This window comes from Salvelinus fontinalis, chromosome 21, assembly GCF_029448725.1.
Source record: "Salvelinus fontinalis isolate EN_2023a chromosome 21, ASM2944872v1, whole genome shotgun sequence".
NCBI classification, from domain to species: domain Eukaryota; kingdom Metazoa; phylum Chordata; class Actinopteri; order Salmoniformes; family Salmonidae; genus Salvelinus; species Salvelinus fontinalis.
Window position 1 is genome coordinate 41,425,593 of NC_074685.1, and position 18,933 is coordinate 41,444,525.

Below are 18,933 nucleotides of genomic sequence, written 5' to 3' on the forward strand. Positions count from 1 at the left end.
GCATGGCAAGCGGTACCAGAGCACCAAGTCTAGGTCCAAAAGGCTTCTGAACAGCTTCTACCCCCAAGCCATAAGTCTACTGAACAGCTAATCAAATGGCTTACCGGAATATCTCCATTGACCTACCCCTATTTTGTATACAGCTGCTACTCGCTGTTTATTATCCATTATCTATGCACAGTCACTTAACCCCATACCTACATGGACATATTACCTCAATTATCTCGACTAACCTGTACCCCCGCACATTGACTCGGTACCCCCTGTATATAGCCTCCTTACTGTTATTTTATTGTCACTCTTAATTTTTATTTTAGTTCATTTAGTAAAAAATAAATCTTAAGTCTTATTTTTCTTAAAACTGCATTGTTGGTTAAGGGCTTGTAAGTAAGCAGTTCACGGTAAGGTCTACTAAATCCCCAAATTAACATACCAAGCTTTCTGCTTAGATGCATACAACCTGATAAATATGATCGAAAGCATCTCTGGAGGGATGCAATATTACTGTCTGGGTTGCTGTCGTTCCTACGGATATGTTAGTTCTATTGGTCAGTTGCATCCACGTGGTACATTATATCACATCATCGTGTACATAGATTTTTGCTGAATTAATGTCCTCCTCTTGGAATTCCAGAACGCAGACTGGGAAATTTGTTTGGTATTCAAGTGCTATCTAACAACGGGCCATAAAGATTTTCCGACGCCAAAACAGTTCATTTATGACCCTCAAAAACAGAATTACGAGTTGGAATATGGGGAAACAACTTCTACCCCGACTTGTTCAGTCAGATAGTTGTTATTTCCGAGTAGCATATGAACGTAGCAACAAACTAAAAATCTGTGTACTGTACTGGATGGAAACTGAATCATGTTAAGCGTTATGTTACCATTAGATGGCAATATTGACTAATTTTCGACTGAATTATGATGATCCAAAAGGGAGGGTTGTCACTAGTTACCACAGCCATAAGGTCATGAACAGTGCCGCATATTACAATTTATGTTCCTAAAATTGTATTTTAAACCTAATCTTGACCCGATCCTTAACTATGACGCTAACATAATATCTATCCTTAAATTAAGACCAATTTCTTTTGGTTTTCATAATTTTTTTACAATTTGGCCAATAACCAAAGAGGAGGTAAAGAAAAATGTATAAAAGAAAAGATGCGTTTCATACAGAAAGGCTGGGGTATAGAAAAGCTTTATCATTTCCACAGTTGCTTTCTTCATTAACATTTGACACATTATACAAAATGGGTAAAAAAGGTCAATTCATTTCCTCAAAGTGTATCATAAAGTAAAAATATAATCAGATGTTTTAGATTAGTTCCTTGGTATTAAGGTATCATGATTACAGTACTTGAGTTTTGCTTTATCAATAACTTTTAGACCATTTCACTTTTCCAAATGCATACTGAAATGTGTATCCCGTTTAAATTAAGTCCATCAAATTAAATGAAATCTGTATAATCAGAAGATAAACACAATGTGTCTTAAAGTGCTAGAATAATTTGTTTCCTTTTAAGCAATAGATCATGGAAGATTATGGGACAACATTGTAATGAGCATGTTAGGATGAAAAAAATGTGGATACAAAAATTCCCTTGTAATTGCCAATGCATCTTTGTGTTCTGGTGCTGAATTCCAAACAGACCCTTAGTCCCCTTTCCTCAACACTTCATGGAAATCTGAAAGTACCAGATAGTTATGAGCATGGTTGTGGAGTAACTGATACATGTAATCAGTTAATCTGATTACCAAAAAAACAACTAATCAGTTACATTACCAGCTAAAACATTGTTATCAGATTACAGATACTTTTGAAAAACTAGATGATTACTTCTTTGATTACTTTTAAATTCAGAAAGGATACATTGACACCTTTCGGTTTCTCAATTACATTCAATTAAGCATTGAAAAAGGCGCAAATTAAAGTTTGTTCCACCTGAGCGAGTCTGACCACAAGTCAGAGACCACTATAGCGGCACACCAAATGCATTTGATGTATCCTTTGTGTCTTCTTATAATGTCTCTTAAGGGGAAAGTAATCTAAAAGTAACAAAGTAATCAGATTACAGTACTGATTTAGGGTAATCCAAAAGTTGTCAATGATTACAATTTTGGACAGGTAACTAATAACGGATTACACTTAAAGTAACCTACCCAACCCTGGTTATGAGAAACATGCCATTAGGGGCAACAAAGGGCTCCATTTTGAAATTCAGCCAAGGAATGAGCATCTCATTTCAACAGGCTCAACTGCTCAAGAGGTAAGCCCATCTGATGGGAAAAGTGTACTGTAGAGCTAGCTACTGGGCCTGGAGGAGTTCTTTTGCCCTGTTCTCATCCAGAAGGAAGGGAGTCGTCAGGACCTTCTGTCCCAGCAGCTGCTCCAAACCCTGGGGGAGACAGGCATAAAGAGAGCAGATATGGAGAGAGCAGCTTTAGTCAAATCAAATGTTATTGGTCACATACACATGGTTAGCAGATGTTACTGCGAGTGTAGCGAAATGCTTGTGCTTCTAGTTCCGACACTGCAGCAATATCTAACATGTAATCTAATAATTCCACAACAACTACTTAATACACACAAATCTAAGTAAAGGAATGGAATAAGAATATATACATATAAATATATGGATGAGTCTGCCATACTTGACTGAGCAGTTTAGACTGACTGGAGTCTGTGAGAGGGGGCCATAATGCGATAGGTGTCCTTGTAATGATTTGCATTATCTATTCACACTAACTCCTCCCATACTTCAAGCCGACATTTCCCTCGTATTAGCGCAATTTTTTTTAAAACTTGAGAGCCACGCACTTAGCTAAAAAAAATTGGTCCAAGTCGATTTATTTGAAAGTGTGCCTTTAGAGTAAAAAATACACCCCCCCCCCCACTCTCATGGGAAAGTGCCAGTAGATATCATGTTCTTGAGGACACGAATAAAACAGACCACTTTCCTAATTTGCCATGAGTGCACATTAACAATATTAGAGTGGTGAAGTAACTGCTCAGTCTAGTGTAACCTTACAGAGAAACTCAACACTGGACCCTGCAGATGAAATATTAATGGTCATATTGTTAGGAGACTCCAATAGGAGGAAATAAGGGCAGGAAGTGACATCACGTAGGAACTGTTGTTGTGGCCTCACCTCTCCGAAGAAAGACACCAGCGGGGAGATTTCACAGACAGCTGGTGGGTCTTCATCCCGTGTCACCCTAACAAGAATGTGAAAAGGGAAATAGAATTATCCCAATGTTTCAGGTGCAGGACAGAACAACATATAGGAAAAAATAAAAGATGTCTGCAATTCTTTTTTTACCCCCTTTTCTCCCCAATTTTCGTGGTATCCAATCGCTAGTAATTACTATCTTGTCTCATCGCTACAACTCCTCGGTTAGCGCGCACTGCACCCGGGCCGCCACAGGAGTCGCTGGAGCGCGATGAGACAAGGATATCCCTACCGGCCAAACCCTCCCTAACCCGGACGACGCTAGGCCAATTGTGCGTCGCCCCACGGACCTCCCGGTCGCGGCCGGCTGCGACAGAGCCTGGGCGCGAACCCAGAGACTCTGGTGGCGCAGCTTGCGCTGCGATGCAGTGCCCTAGACCACTGCACCACCCGGGAGGCCCCAAGATGTCTGCAATTTATATAATCCCAACTGTGATTTATTGGTGAGATAAGTGCACACACACACACCCTCTAATCCCCATATTTTATGTAGAGTAGCGCTCACTCCCACCTGGGTCTAGGAGGTAGGGATTTCCCTTGGGCATCCAGGAAGCTGGCTCCTGCAGCCACCGCCCAGCGGTAGTGCTGTGCCAGTAAGGATTGTCTGGCTGTGGTAGGAGTGTCCAGAGGTGCCCCATCAGCATTTTTCAATGGCGAGAATTCTTCCTCTCTCAGAACCTCAAATGCCACAAATTTCCTGCCAATGTCAGGAGGAAAATGTCTCTTATTTGGTGTGCTGGAGAATGTCATTCAGTAGCAAAATATTTTACTGTGTTCCGTTTACATTATATTTTACATGCATTAATATTACATTATTTTAAATAAGCAATCATTTTGGTAAAATAAGCAGTCAATTTATGGTTACTATGTAACGTTAGTAAAATTATCTAGAATATCATTAAAATATTGGAAACTGCAGGAAAATTGTGTAATGCAAATCAGTCCCAAAATTTGAATTTCACCTTGAAAACTGAAAGACATCAAAAACAAACTTCTCCATTTTGATCCCATTGGGCTTGGTGGGTTTCACCAGGTTTCCTTCTCTGTCCACAAAAGGGACTTTCTTAAGTGCCACGTGCTGCTTCAGCTGGCCCTGAAACTTCCTGAGGAGATAGGTGGACGAATGGAAGACATTACAAACTGTTATATCACAAGTTGGTTTTGCCCAGACAGTTGTATCAGCAATACAATATGACAAGACAGTGACAGTGTGCAAAATTGTGCAGGAGTGGGGTCCATGTAATTTCAACTCATTGCATTCCAGAAATTAATGTTAATTTAATTTATTCAACCATTACTTTCAGTAAGAATTGTTTTCATTTTTTTCTTCTTCTTCTTACTGAAGTGTTGTGCACATGACTTGTACATAGTAGTTTTATTTTTGCCCCATTACAGTATACATCTCTTCATCTCACTCACTGTGCCACTTCGTTGAGGAAGGGCCGTGTGAAGAAGTGGTTGCAGATGTTTCCTGCGCTGTACACCAGCTCTCCTCCTGGGTCTCGCTGCTCGGCCGTCTCTGGGCGGAGCTCGCTGTACTCCACCACCTGGTACACCCCCTTCACCTTGCACACCACGCCCACTGGCTCCGCTGGGTACGCCTTCTCAACTACCTGGAAATAGTCATGTCAACTATCATAACATTTGAAATCTTAAGAACGTAGAACCAAATGCGCATATAAATAACATGCATGTGACCAAGTTATAACAAGTATACAACCTAATAAGTGTGGATCAGGAAAACATGCCCGCATGATTACACTGTGGGTGTGATGATTCCCTTTCGTTTACCTTGGCACCGCAGTCTGCTCCTTTGCTCACGCAGAAACCAATGAAGATGGGGTCGGCCATTTTGACCAGGATGTTGTCTACACAGTAGACGTGGAGGTACTCCACACCCCTCTTTTCCATGTTCTCAAGTACCTTGTTATCCACCAGAGCTCGGTACAGGCCACCGTTTCCATCTAAAAAGGTTAGAGAGACGGAAAAGAGAATCATGGATTCATATGCACTGCCCCTATCAACTAAATTGCATTAAAGATGCAATATGCAGAAATCAAATCAAATTGTATTGGTCACATACACATGGTTAGCAGATGTTATTGCGGGTGTAGCGAAATGCTTGTGCTTCTAGTTCCAACAGTGCAGTAATATCTAACAATTCCCCAACAACTACCTAATACACACAAATCTAAAGGGGTGAATGAGAATATGCCATTTCCTGATTGTTAAAATTCTAATAGTTAGCCTAATTTCAGTTTATGTGACAAAACAAGCAGTCATTGTGTAAAGCAGGAGTATTCTTACCCTACGAGGTCCGGAGCATGCTGGTTTTCTGCTCTACCTAATAATTAATTGCACACACCTGGTGTCCCAAGTCTAAAGCAGTCGCTGATTAAATGGGAACAATGAAAAAATGCAGTGGAACTGGCTTTGAGGTCCAGAGTTGAGTTTGAGGGGAGTAGAGACTCATTATACCATCTAAACTGCCGTGAAATGTTTTCCATAACCAAAAATATTGTATTTTCAGCTGTTTGAAACTGGTGTACAAAACCGAAAGTAAAAGATGAAAAACGAAATTTAGTACGAGAAGCATAGAAATAGCCTACTGCTTCTTAGACTTTCTTTCAACGAGAATGACAGATCTGTAACACATTTCTATATGAATTTGGTCGGGTTGCCCAAAAAGTTACATATTCCTGCTTTAACAAAAACTTCACTTTAATCTACCAACCCACTCCATGCCATTTTCTTACCCGGGGCCATAGCTATCTTCCCTTTGTCCTGTAGGATGACCTTTCCATCAAAGGTCACAGCAGGGATCATCCTTTGCTCGAACATGACCACGTCAGAGGGATCCAGACCAAAGTACTTATTCTCCTGGAAGAACTTCTTGGTAGGATCCAGGGTAAACTCACTGGTCATGATGTACCTGATGATGGCAGAACAGTAGCATAGAGCACAGAGGAAAACCAATGTCAGAGAGCAGGAACACTCAGTCAAATTGAGAACTTTGAAGTTTGCAAATATAACATTGTGTGATCTGCAGTTTAAGAGCACTGTTTTTTATTTTGATCATGTGTTTCTGAACATATTAAAATTGTGCCAGCTCATAAAATGAGAGCAGTCAATTGACGGCCATGAGATCTCACCATGGTACTGTGCACTTTGATCCATGCTTTGCATTCGTCAGCTCCTGTATTTTGCAGATGCGCTCTGCCTGGATTTGATACAGAGTTTTGCTGCTCGGGAGACCCACATTGTACATCCCTTTGGGGTATGGAACCCCAAGACGGGTCCCCTGGCCACCAGCCAACAGCAGCACAGCCACTCTGTTCTGGGAAATTTGCAAAAACCCTGTAAAAGGACAATACCAGAGGAAAGAAAACAATCATTACAGCACCATGACAAAGCACAGACAAACCAAAGAAACAAGGCTGACACTGACATTCACCAAACAGGTGTTCGTATCAACATTTGCATTTGCTGTGATTTTATAGAGTAAGCTACTATGTTGGTGCACTACAGTGGCCTGACAGTCCTCATTTACCATTACAACAAAAAAATACACATTTTGGGAATCCCTGACCTATGCTTGATCAAAATGTAAGTGTAATTGCCATACATTCAAATGACAGTGGGACCCAGGCACATATAGAGGTCTAAGGGTGCCTGAGCACCTGCCCTTTTGCCCTCCTATGAGAGATAGTTTTTTTAATCATTAAATTTTTTCATTGTTTTCTCTCTTATTTAAATTCATTTCCCATCAAGCTAGCTAATTTCCCCCTCCCCCACTTCACTGACCCCATGAGCGCTGGCACCTACACTCCTCCTGCAGGCAGAAGCTACTGGGCACACACTGGTTGAATAAATGTTGTTCCCACGCCATTTCAATTCAACGACGTTGAATCAACGTCGAATAGATGTTGAATTGACGTCTGTGCCCAGTGGGAAGCAACCAGCTCTGAACAGTAGTGTAGAAGTGGCTTCCTTTTGAGTTGCAAGGGAAGGCTTCAATTCGACTGTTTGTTAGTAAGCCTAAGAGGCAGATGTCAGCAGCAGAATGAACTCCAATCACAAGTAAAGACTAGTTGGAATTGTTTCAACAGTGTAGCTAACTAGCTATCTGATTTACATAATCTACATTCGCTATGATCAGATGATAGCCCACCCCTCTTTGTAGTCTCGTACGAACCATCCTGATCTCGCATATGTAAGTTTGTAACTTTTAGTGGGATGTGGGATTTTGCAGAAAATAAAGGCATATTCTAAAAAATATGTTGAAATTTGGTTACAGGAGCATTAGATACTTCTCAAATTTTACACGAGTCGCGACAATTCCAAGTGTAGCAAAATTGAGTCACTCAATTATTTTTAAAAAATATCTAAAAAAGGGGCAATCTGCAATTGCTAAAGAAATGTTGGGATTTATAATTAACATTACCCATTGATTCTTGAAGAATATAACTTAAAAATGCCTCAGGGGTGCATGCTTAGTCCCCTCCTGTAATCCCTGTTCACCCATGACTGCATGGCCAAGCACGACTCCAACACCATCATTAAGTTTGCTGACAACAGTGGTAGGTAGGCCTGATCACCGACAATGATGACAGCCTATAGGGGAGGCCAGAGACCTGGCAGTGTGGTGTCAGGACAACAAACTCTCCCTCAACGTGAGCAAGACAAAGGAGCTGATCGTGGACAACAGGAAAAGGAGGACCAAACACACCCCCATTCACACCAACGGGGCTTTAGTGGAGCGGGTCAAAAGTTTAAAGTTCATTGGTGTCCACATCATCAACAAACTATCATGGTCCAAACACATCAATACAGTTGTGAAGAGGTCACGACAACACCTTTCCCCCTCAGGAGAGTGAAAAGATTTGGCATGGGTCCCCAGATCCTTCAAAGGTTATACAGCTGCACCATCGAGAGCATCCTGACCGGTTGTATCACTGCCTTGTATGGCAACTGCTCGGCATCAACCGTAAGGCGCTACAGAGGGTAGTGCATACGGCCCAGTACATCACTGAGGCCAAGCTTCCTGCCATCCAGGACCTATATACTAGGCGGTGTCAGAGGAAGGCCCAAAAAAATTGTCAATGACTCCAGTCACCAATATATAGACTTGCTATTGTTATTTTGTGTTTATTTTTTACTTAAAATGTATTTAGTAAATATTTTCTTAAATCTATTTCTTGAACTGCATTGTTGGTTAAGGGCTCGTACATAAGCATTTCACGGTAAGGTCTACCTGTTGTATTTGGCGCATGTGACAAATAAATTAGATTTGATAAGATTAGTTCAACTGTCATACCGCATCAGAGCCCCACAAATATACACTTGTTTCACAAATTTTACATTTTACCGTAGTCATTTAGTAGACGTTCTTATCCAGAGCAAATTACAGGCGCAATTGGGATTACGTGCCATGCTCAAGGACACATCAACAGATGTTGCACCTATTCCGCACGAGGAATCGAACCGGCAACCTTTCGGTTACTGGCCCAACTCTCTTTAAACGCTTGGATACCTACTCCAATGTTCAGTAATGGAGTAATGTTTCTAAACATTGTATAAAAAATAAATACATTTTAAAAAACTGTATAGATTTAAAACATGCTTAAAACTATACTTTTTATATCGTGGATGGTCAATCCTTGCATCCCATATCGCTGTCTATGAATGTAAGAGGTTACATTTTCTCCAGCACCATCCCGAGGCGGGGATTACTTCGTTATTGGCAATTGCTGATTTCACTTCAAATTAGCTAGTTGAGGGTTTACTTTTCTCGTATCAAGAATACAGTAGCATACCTTCATTTTCCCAGCCAGATAAGGCTGTGTGATCACTCTTCCGAATGCTCCCGATGAATTCTGAAGATACTGGCTCAATTTGCTGGTCCGCGGCTGTTGCGGAATGATCAGTTTTAGCAGACTCCGCCGCCCGTTCACAGTGCTCGCGCAATTCATTTAAGTCCAACTGAGACAACTCAACCAGAAAAGTGCTTTTGTCATCCCCAGAAAGTTCAGACCAAAATTGCAGGACGTGAGACTGTCCTGCATGATCTAAAGAAGATTTTATTTCCTCAAATGAAAGCATTTTCACGACTTAATATTCAGAAGAAACACGTTCACCTATATACCATGTTACACAGCAGTGGTAAAGGTTAGTTTGATTTAGTCTATCTTCGGTTTGTTACTCCCTTCGTCAGGAACTCGTGACTTGTGCAGGACTCAGGAGGAAAGAGCAAAATACACAAAGGCTGTCTTGTGATTAAATTTGAGTTGCTGCCTGCCTGTGGCTGGACAAAGCAAAACCACACAGCTGCGCATTCATCAAAATATGAAGAAACATTTTAGTTTTAGATCCGGTTTTCTTTCAGTGGTTGGCTTGCCATATTACAAACACTGTACAATGACTACAGTATCCAACTGCAGCCCCGGAGAGATACAAACACTACTTTGAGTGGAAATCGTTTGATCGCGCCAAGGAAAGAAGGAAGGGTGTATTTTTAAAGTATTCGATTTCAACACGGCGAAACCGTTCTGTTGGGGGAGGAGTTTGTGTGGGGGATGCGCGTTCTGGCGAGCGCGAGAAGAGGAGAGTGTGTGCATGAGCAAAGCCTCTCGTTCACGACACGCTTTATTTGCACTCTCCACCATTCAAGGTGGAACTTCACCTTTCTCTTCCCCGAGGAGAAGTCTAAACAACAGGGAATAAATATTCTGACGCAAACATCTACGGTGTTCGAAAATCATGGCAGCCTCGTCGGCGAAAGTCGTTAGGAAGGAAAACTCTAATCATGATGGAGCGGACGAGACCTCCGGTAAGAAATGGCGGCCTCCTATACAACGCAATTTATAGTTTTTATATTGCATAACTGTTACCATGGCGTATACTTTTGGTTAAGCGACCACTCTTTAGTTGGTACGAAACAATGTACTTATTTGGAGGCTTTAGCGAACGGTGAAATGTGATGGCTCGCGCAGGACTAGTAGTGAGAACAGAACTTGCTAACTAACTGGCTAGCCAACTATGCTACAACGTCGTTGGAGGAGGCCATGTTGTGCCTTGCACAAGCTCATTGTGCCACGCAGGTTTGGGAGTAATTCGCGTGTACTTCCAAATTAAAGTAACTTCTGAAGGTTAAGTACCTTACACGTGTTTTGTTAACTAACATTGTTTGCGAAATAGCCAGCTAGTTAGTAGACTAACAAATGCGGTAGCTAAGTTGGCTAGCAAGCTAACATTTGTTTGCGTGAGGCCCAACATTCATTGTTGACCCGCCATCGCGGTTTGCACCCACGCGTAGAAGTACTTACTTGCCATTGTAAACGAACAAAATGCAGCACTAGGGTCGACACAGATTTATAGATTACTGCAAAAATATTGTACTAGTAAGATACTAATAGTCGGCTATAATGCCGACCGGCTGCCTGAGGGGCGAAACCAGTCCCCAGCGTGCGGCGGCCACTTCATTCAAACCACGCGGCCTTGAGAAACAGCAGGAAGCTGCATCAGAGTACTTTGGCTAGCTTAGCTAGAGAGCTACTTCATAGCTTGAGGGCTAATCGTTACTACAAAAGATGGTGGAATGCTTAGCTTGGGTACCCAATGCGCAAGTCTTTATGTTATTTACGTTGGTTGGTTCTTTACCATGTCTTTATTTTTACCATCAAGATGTTCTACATGTACATGCCCATCCAATTTCATTAATTTATTTCAAGAAAATTAACACAAATTTAATCTCTTTCAGAAAAAGAGCAACAAGAAGCTATTGAACACATTGACGAAGTACAAAATGAAATTGACAGGTGAGCCAATTATCCTGAAACTTTTGTGGTTAATAAGGCTGACCTTTTACCTTATCAATCTCATCAAATTGTGCTGGCCAATTCTCTTCCCTGTAGATTGAATGAACAGGCCAGTGAGGAGATTTTAAAAGTAGAGCAGAAGTACAATAAGTTACGCCAGCCATTCTTCCAGAAGCGGTCAGACCTCATAGCTAAAATCCCCAACTTCTGGGTCACTACATTCGTCAACCACCCACAAGGTAAGTTCAGATATTATGCTCTTATTTTACTAGTTCATGTTCTTTTCTTGAGGAATTGTATACTTATTGTACATGGTGGGATTCTGCACATGACAAATGTTTCCATCAGTTTGTTTTAAGGGGTTGATATACAAACTGTTGTTCGGTGACAAACTTTCTATGTAAATGTGTTCTTGTTCTCAGTTTCAGCCCTTCTTGGTGAGGAAGATGAGGAGGCACTTCATTACCTTACCAGAGTGGAGGTGACTGAGTTTGAGGACATCAAGTCGGGTTACAGAATAGATTTTGTAAGTATTTACATCTTTTTTTGATTGTGCATTTCAAACATAATGGTGCGTAAATTAACCAGATTGTTATTTCAGTACTTCGACGAGAACCCGTACTTTGAGAACAAAATCCTCTCCAAAGAGTTTCACTTGAATGAAAGTGGGGACCCATCTTCGAAGTCAACTGAAATCAAATGGAAGGCTGGAAAGGTATGTTTACACATCTCAATTTTTACAGTGCGTCTTATATGTAGTTTAAAAATATATATATTTCAAGTCCTGTCTTGTGGCGTCATGCTGGAGAAAAGCAAAATACATGCCGTCGCTGTTTTTGTGTTTTTATTCATTTGTCCCCTCTCACAGGACTTGACGAAGCGTGCCGGCCAAACGCCGAACAAGGCTGGTAAGAAAAGGCAACACGAAGAACCAGAGAGCTTCTTCACCTGGTTCACAGATCACTCCGACGCAGGGGCAGATGAACTAGGAGAGGTCGTTAAGGATGACATCTGGCCAAACCCATTGCAGTATTACCTGGTATGATTCCATGCTATTGTCCATAGTTCTTTGTTGACTGCCCACTGTGTGCTAAACATTTTCGAATTGGTGTCAGCCTAGTCTTACTCTGGTAGAGTATTCTGTATGTTTCTTACAATTATCCAAAATGTCTTGGCATTGCGGCCGTAGGGTTAGACCAAAGTGGCTCTGTAAAAGGTGAAATCTGTTCACCTTTTTTCTAAAGGGTGTTTTGGGGACACTTTCAGAAGTGTGTTGTATAACCATAGGTTTCTACGGAACATGACTAAACCATATCCAGCCACCTAGACATCTCAAACTGGATGCCTAGATTCTGGACTGTAAATCGTCTCATGCTGGTAATAAGATTTGTGTTTGGGAACTCGTATTCATATAACATCTCAACTCGACAAGGTCCCTGACATGGATGATGAGGAAGGGGAAGGTGAGGACGATGAGGAAGAGGGCTTGGAGGACATCGATGAGGAAGGAGATGAGGAAGGAGAGGAAGATGACGATGAGGAAGGAGAAGATGGAGAGGTATGGTGGAGTTCATTCACTCCGGTCTTGTTTGGACAATATTGTCTGCGTAATAAAAAATTGTTGGAGACTGCCACTTGTCTGAAATGTTTGTCTTTACAGGCATGGGGTTAAATGTGTATCTCTTTCCTACAGGATGACGGCGAGGATGATTAAGGCAGAAAAGGACATATTCCAACCTATACCTTTGCCCATTCTTTCCTTCTAATCATCCTTCAACGCTTGGGAGCAAGAAGCTTTGTTTTCATTTTATTTTTGTATTATTTTGTGCTCTGTCTCCTGTTCCACAAGCTTCCGCCTGTCCATACCATGTCTGAAGACAAGTAAATTCCCAGATCAGAAAACTCTGCCGTCTCGCGTGTCATAAAACTGCTACACATGTCCATGAAGACCAATAAAAGTACAAGCATTCTGCACGTCATCTTAGACTAAAATAAAGTCGAATAGCAATTTATATGTATGATAATTAAGTTTTCTGTTAACTTGTGCGTTGAATAAAGATAAGCAATTGTGCGGTGATAACTTAGCATCCCTGGCCACATTTTATTTTATTTCATAAATTTTCTTTAATGCAGAGTTTGGTGGGGGGGGGGGTCTTCTGGGGTTTGACACATTTTCTTCGTCGTGCGTTGTACTAACGGAAAGCACCGGCTTGTTCCTGTCAGCGATTTGTAAATGTTTTGGGGTTGATATCTTGATATGACACAGTTATTATTGTAGACAGTTAAATGGGGTTTGGTGGGGTAAGTGGGCATTTGACACCTCAACATTTGGGTTTATGTTGATTGACTTTTCATTGTAATGTTTTACAGACACCCATGAGGTTTGAAAATTACATTTTTAATAAAAACAAAACCCAAACAATGTCCTCTTGTAATTTTGAGCTTGGCTAATTAACAGGTTAAGGGGGGAAAGGTAGAGACCCTATAGAATCTCATAGGATATACTAGTGATCTCCACCTTTTCCACTGGAAAACTGCTCACATTAACATTTAAGTGTACCAGTTGCTTTGTTACAATAAATGTATACACAAGTGTTTGGGGTAGTTTCTGAACTGTTTTGACCCAATGTGTGTTGTGGGGGTAAAATATATAATTCAGGCTGATGGGGAAAGAATTGTTACTGTCTGGAGAGCCTTCTACTGAATCTTCTACTCATCAGATTTTCAAGGTCATCCATTCTTGTTCTGTAGTCACAACAGCCAGTCAGTTGATCATAACTGTTAAATCAAGTCTTTTTTTATAAATCTATGATTGACTGATGGATGGGCCATTCATATTCAATGGAACCACTGACTGTCTACTCACAATGCATTCTGTATATTCCAAATACTTCAAATAAAACATGCCCTTCCCCTGCTTGGCAGGCAAGAATTCTACCACAAATGCTTGAGCAATAAATAATATAAACTGTCCCAGACAGTGTGCCCCTGTTGAAATTCTTGCACCAGGTCAGACCTAGCCTGCGTGGCACTCCTTGTCACCCATTTGTAATACCAAACAAGTTATTGCTTTCACCAATCAAATCACCGATTACTTCGAGGGAAGGAAGGGTGCATTGTAAAAGTATTCCAACGGCCAAAATGACGACGCCGGACCAATGAGAGGGGAATGCGCATGGTGCTTAGAAAAAAAACGGATTGGTTCCATCGTCGAAGTGTTTCCAAGGAAGCAGCGATAAACGGAAGTAAATCCATCTCTAAACATGGCTGTTTGTGTTGAATAGATACAATTAAGTTCACTGAAGTGTAAAGCCGTACGGGGATATTATTAATGTGCTACTAGCTACGTCTATGAGGCACAGTAATCATGTTCACTGATGAAACTTTGGATGCCTTGGGCGTTGAGTCGCTGTGGAGGAAATCGCAACAGTTTGCACAGGAATCGGTATGTTCTGTTGACAACCTAGTTAGCTAGCATCAGAGTTTTGCTATGGCATGCTATCTGATTTTTTGTTTAGCTAACTATTTCGTGTACGTTTACTTACCTGGCCATATATGACAAGGCTATAGACCCTGAAAAGATCAGACACATGAATACTACCAGTGTCTAATATTGCTGAAGCTCCTGAATCTGAGAATCAATGCGTTCTTTTAGCTAGCCAAAATAGTTAGCTAGTTAGCGATGATGGTCTGGAGCAACAGTCGGCACATCCTGATCAGTGTTGGTTGTGGGCTGACCACGTGCATTGTCCAACGTGTCATTTTCAGCGTTGTTGTGAAGCCCAACACATTTCTGAACATATTAGTAGGTAGTTGAATAATGACATGGTACACAAAAATGGGTTTCTCATCAAGAGTTGGTGGAATTACTGACTCACTTGGGTCAACTGCAGTCAGAAACATCATTTTTGCAATGCAAAATTTCTTCTTGACAATCATCAAGCCAGTTATGGGCATGTTTTAACATTTTATATAGGCCTAATATAATCCTAGCAAGCTATGTCTGTTGGTTTTTCAGAGAGGTTGTCAAACCCGGCCCGTACACACAGCTGAGGCTGAAATACAGCCCCTGCTTAATGCAGATAATGGCACCCAGACGGATCCACAAGACCACCTCATCTACCAACTCCCCCTTAAAGGTGAGCTCCGACCAGAGTCTCCCGGGCTGAGGGACTTCCTGCATCGAGTGGAGGACATGGTTGTCAAGGAGTTGGCCAGCAACGCCAAGAGTCATGCGTTTGATGGGTTCGACGTGATTTGGGAGGATCAGAACGAGACTGTGAGAATAGTATAAGTAACACACTAACAAAATGTGCAATATCTCAGTGTGCATTACTTCCATGTAAAAAAAAAAAAAAAAAAAAAAAAAAAAAAATTATTTAGTAAATATTATCTTAACTCTTTATTAAAACTGCATTGTTGGTTACCTGCTTGTAAGTAAGCATTTCATGGTAAGGTCTACACCTGTTCTATTCGGCGCATATGACATTTGATTTGATATTGGACAATTTTTCTTGTGCATTTCCCCCTGTTGAATTGTCAATTCTAAAATGTGTTTATGTATAGGTTTCATGCATACATTGTCTCCAGCACCCCAGTGCCCAGGAGAAGGGTCTTCAAGTTACCAGCATATCCTGGAGTTGCACAGGTTCAGTAATCGCCTGCGCCTTCGGTCGGTATGTTCAAACTTCACATTCATTTGCCATCATGTTTGCCAACATCGTAGTTTTGTAGCCAGAACTTGAGGTGAACAGTGATCTATCTGTCTCAGTGTTGATGACGGAGACTGGAGCACAGAGAAGTCCTGTGTGTGCACTTGGAACCTGGACCGCAGAGGCCTGAACCCCAAGCGACCAGACATGGTCATAGATGTGGCCAGGCCAGTCATGTCTCTGTCCTTCCACCCCTCTCAACCCTCTCTCATAGCTGGTATGCACTTCCATATTGCTTCTGCCAGTGGTTTGATCACCAACTGATCTTAGTACATAAATGCAACGGTCCTGTGTAGCTCACTCCTTACTTCTCTCACCATCTACCCAACGCCACAGGGGGTCTTTACAGTGGAGAGGTAGTGGTCTGGGACACAAACAGGACACAGGACCTAATTTTGGCGCAAACAGGAATGTCGACCGACACTCACCGGGAGCCAGTCTACCAGGTATAGATACCACATGCTGTCTCCTATGGCACTAAAATACACCTTTATTCAGGAGGACACATGTTAACTGATGGTAAATGCTTTACCTAGTATTGGTTATTCTCATGGTGTAATTTGTACACAGTCCCTATGTACTGTAGGTCCCTTGTATATTACTAATAAACCACATGAATATCACATAGTGGTGAGAGTCTTTAAGGGATGACGACAGTAAGATTTTTGATAGCAGGGTTGTGTTCATTAGGTACCTGACAGGGGATTGAAACTGAAGGACAACCTGAACTTGTCCAATAAGAAACACACATTTTCAGTTGCAAGTCGTAATAAACAGGACACAGGTCTGAACAAGTGTGTTTTCAGGTAGCCTGGGTCCCTGGACCAAGGCGAGGGGAGATGGTGGTGCTGAGTGCTGGTTCTGGGGGCAGGGTGCTGTTGTGGACAGTGGACTCAGACGAGGGGAGGCTGGTGCTCAGTGCCGGCTTTGCCCTCATCAGACAGCAGGTGCCTCACAACAGTGCACTGAGCAAGGTGAGACTCGGGATACAGGGGCCAACGTGGTGATTTACAGACCGTGAAAATGTGATTTAATAGATGAAATATGATTGTGTTATTTACAAAATTGTCTGAAACAGACATTTATCTATAGACATTTTCTTAAACCTTCAAAAATTACTCTCCTTCTGATGTTGTTCTTGTAATGGTACCTGCCTGCCTGCTACAGAACAGAGGGAGCAGCAATGTGGGGGTCACCTCCCTGGCCCTGTCCCCCTGGGACTTGGACACATTCCTGGTGGGCTCCGAAAGCGGCCTGGTCCTTAAGTGCTCTTTCTCAGCCCAGACGCTGGCGGCGGCACCTCCCGATGGAGAGAGTGTGACTCTGCGTGCCCCAGCCCAGTTCTCCTTCAGCCCCCGAGGAGGCCCTGTCCACTCCTTGCACTGCTCCCCTTTCCACAGGTGAGAAGATCAATTGCATACTTCTCACATCCCTTTGGATGAGAAAGCCAGAGGTCCCTCCCCTCTGACCTCCAATGGGTTTTGAGAAGGAGATGACACAAGGAGTGCAAATGAGATTTTCCCCATGGTTCAGGTCAGGCCTGAAGGTGGTTTTAGTGAGAAGTTAACCAGACTGAATGCTTGAGACTATGGTTTAAGATTTACAAAAATAAGAGAATTTAACATTTCTTTACTCGGAACTCTGAATTTGTCATTATACTGTGTTTTGATGCCAAAACCCAGGAATGAACCAGTGCTATTCATGTTTACCTGTTTGTTAAACAGTTTGCCCTGTTCCTATAGTACATTTGGAAGCGTGTAGCTAACTCGCATCTCGTAATAAGTTTTTAACTCTACAGCTGTAAAATGCTTTATATTAACATATTCTGTCAATGAATCAAAGTTATGATCTAGTTGTCTCCAATTTCATGTCTAAGGAACCTGTTTGTCAGTGTGGGGACCGACGGCCTGGCCCATCTTCACTCTCTGCTGCAGCCCGATCCGCTGCTCTCGCTGCGGGTGTCCGACTCGTATGTGTTCGGGGTACGCTGGTCACCAACAAGGCCCCTCCTCTTTGCTGCAGCCACAGGACAAGGTATGCTCCATTTCAGCTCATTCTCAATTGGTTCACAGAATTTCGCTATAAATAGTGTGACTTGAGCCACAGTTAATATTGAAAATCATTAAGGGCGCCCCCATTCAGACTTATGATAATTCCGAAACAATCCCTAACCGCTAAAAACAATGGCACATCTTGATGCAAAGTTAACTCACCAGCTCATCAATTAACCTTTTAGTTTTTCATTAAACAGCCAAGTTTAAAATCCCATAACCTTCTCTCTTCCCAGGTCTGGTGCAGATATTTGATCTGGGCAGGAAGTCCCTGAGACCAGCAGCCACCCTAGACCAGCTGTCGGGTGGCCAACCAGTCTACTGCCTGGAGTTCAACCCCAGACGGAAAGACCTCCTAGCGGTGGGCAACGCCGACGGCTCCGTCAACATCTGGCACCTAAGCACGGAGCTGACGGAACAGGGGCCCCGAGAGACTGCCAAGCTGGAGCAACTAGCTAATGAGGTGGCAGAGTGAGTCGAGGCAGGAAGGAGAGGGCCAATGAAATTACAGAGTAACAGGGTCGTCTCCGTGCAAGGTTGCTGGCACATCTGTGGATGTATATAGGTAGAACGTGGGTTTTTGTGCCATATTATTTTAGATGGATTTGTTATCTTTTGTGATGGTGAAACATCAAATATTACTGAACTGGTTATTAAGACTAATAATTTGTTTTGTACTGAAAACATGTAATAAAAGGCACAGAGAACACATTTCCAGTTCTAACCAGTAGCGTTTATTAAACCACACCGCAGTCCTTATTGTGATGTTACAGCATACCATATCTATAGGTTCTTAAATCCAGCGAAAGCACTAAAACATTCAAATGCAAACAGATCCACTAGGCTATTGACAGTGAAGCACAAAGAGTGAGATATATATAGCTATGGAGTATTCTAGTGTCAGAATCATGCAGTTTCAGCCGTGTTTTTGTATGTGTGCGTGACAAACGCATCCCGATTGGTCACTGGATCAGTTGACGAAAAGCGAGCGGGTGAATTCGACAAAGTCAAAGGCCGAGGGCATTTCCCGGCCCTTGCTGTCTAGGTAGGGCTTCATGTGCGAGATGCAGTAGTCTGCCTGTTCCTTGGACAGATTCTGAATGAAGAGGAGAAGAG

At 42.2% G+C, this 18,933-nt stretch overlaps 4 protein-coding genes across 11 annotated transcripts in view; 2 read left to right on the forward strand and 2 right to left on the reverse strand.

Annotated features, from left to right (window-relative positions):
• Nucleotides 1-1,188: 1,188 nt before the first annotated feature.
• On the reverse strand, nucleotides 1,189-10,753 carry uap1l1 (UDP-N-acetylglucosamine pyrophosphorylase 1, like 1). Of its 2 annotated transcripts, none has more exons than XM_055875259.1 (9): nucleotides 10,563-10,753; nucleotides 6,390-6,594; nucleotides 5,994-6,169; nucleotides 5,029-5,201; nucleotides 4,657-4,850; nucleotides 4,200-4,340; nucleotides 3,749-3,934; nucleotides 3,157-3,223; nucleotides 1,189-2,402 (listed from the first exon to the last, which is right to left on the reverse strand). In XM_055875259.1, the coding sequence occupies exons 1-9, from the start codon at nucleotides 10,567-10,569 to the stop codon at nucleotides 2,313-2,315; spliced, it is 1,239 nt and encodes a 412-aa protein (XP_055731234.1). In that variant the 5' UTR covers nucleotides 10,570-10,753; the 3' UTR covers nucleotides 1,189-2,312. The 2 variants fall into 2 exon arrangements, with proteins under 2 accessions (XP_055731234.1, XP_055731233.1); XM_055875258.1 differs by lacking the exon at nucleotides 10,563-10,753 and adding an exon at nucleotides 9,054-9,779.
• Nucleotides 9,847-13,649, forward strand: LOC129818912 (protein SET-like). The gene is made up of 8 exons (XM_055875261.1): nucleotides 9,847-10,066; nucleotides 10,997-11,054; nucleotides 11,151-11,293; nucleotides 11,477-11,580; nucleotides 11,656-11,769; nucleotides 11,923-12,093; nucleotides 12,487-12,612; nucleotides 12,748-13,649. Exons 1-8 carry the CDS (start codon nucleotides 9,997-9,999, stop codon nucleotides 12,766-12,768), a joined length of 807 nt encoding a protein of 268 aa, XP_055731236.1. The 5' UTR covers nucleotides 9,847-9,996; the 3' UTR covers nucleotides 12,769-13,649.
• A 440-nt stretch (nucleotides 13,650-14,089) lies between these two features.
• On the forward strand, nucleotides 14,090-18,528 carry dync2i2 (dynein 2 intermediate chain 2). Its single transcript, XM_055875260.1, has 9 exons — nucleotides 14,090-14,499; nucleotides 15,073-15,333; nucleotides 15,621-15,730; nucleotides 15,826-15,983; nucleotides 16,103-16,212; nucleotides 16,573-16,740; nucleotides 16,934-17,166; nucleotides 17,643-17,800; nucleotides 18,054-18,528. Exons 1-9 carry the CDS (start codon nucleotides 14,422-14,424, stop codon nucleotides 18,290-18,292), a joined length of 1,515 nt encoding a protein of 504 aa, XP_055731235.1. The 5' UTR covers nucleotides 14,090-14,421; the 3' UTR covers nucleotides 18,293-18,528.
• Nucleotides 18,529-18,933, reverse strand: part of sptan1 (spectrin alpha, non-erythrocytic 1) — a 51,586-nt gene continuing 51,181 nt past the window's right edge. For all 7 annotated transcript variants that reach the window (XM_055875252.1, XM_055875257.1, XM_055875256.1 and 4 more), the window contains one exon: nucleotides 18,529-18,913. In XM_055875252.1, the coding sequence (XP_055731227.1) occupies nucleotides 18,788-18,913 (126 nt within the window). In that variant the 3' untranslated portion in view covers nucleotides 18,529-18,787. The remainder of the gene's footprint in view (nucleotides 18,914-18,933) is intronic.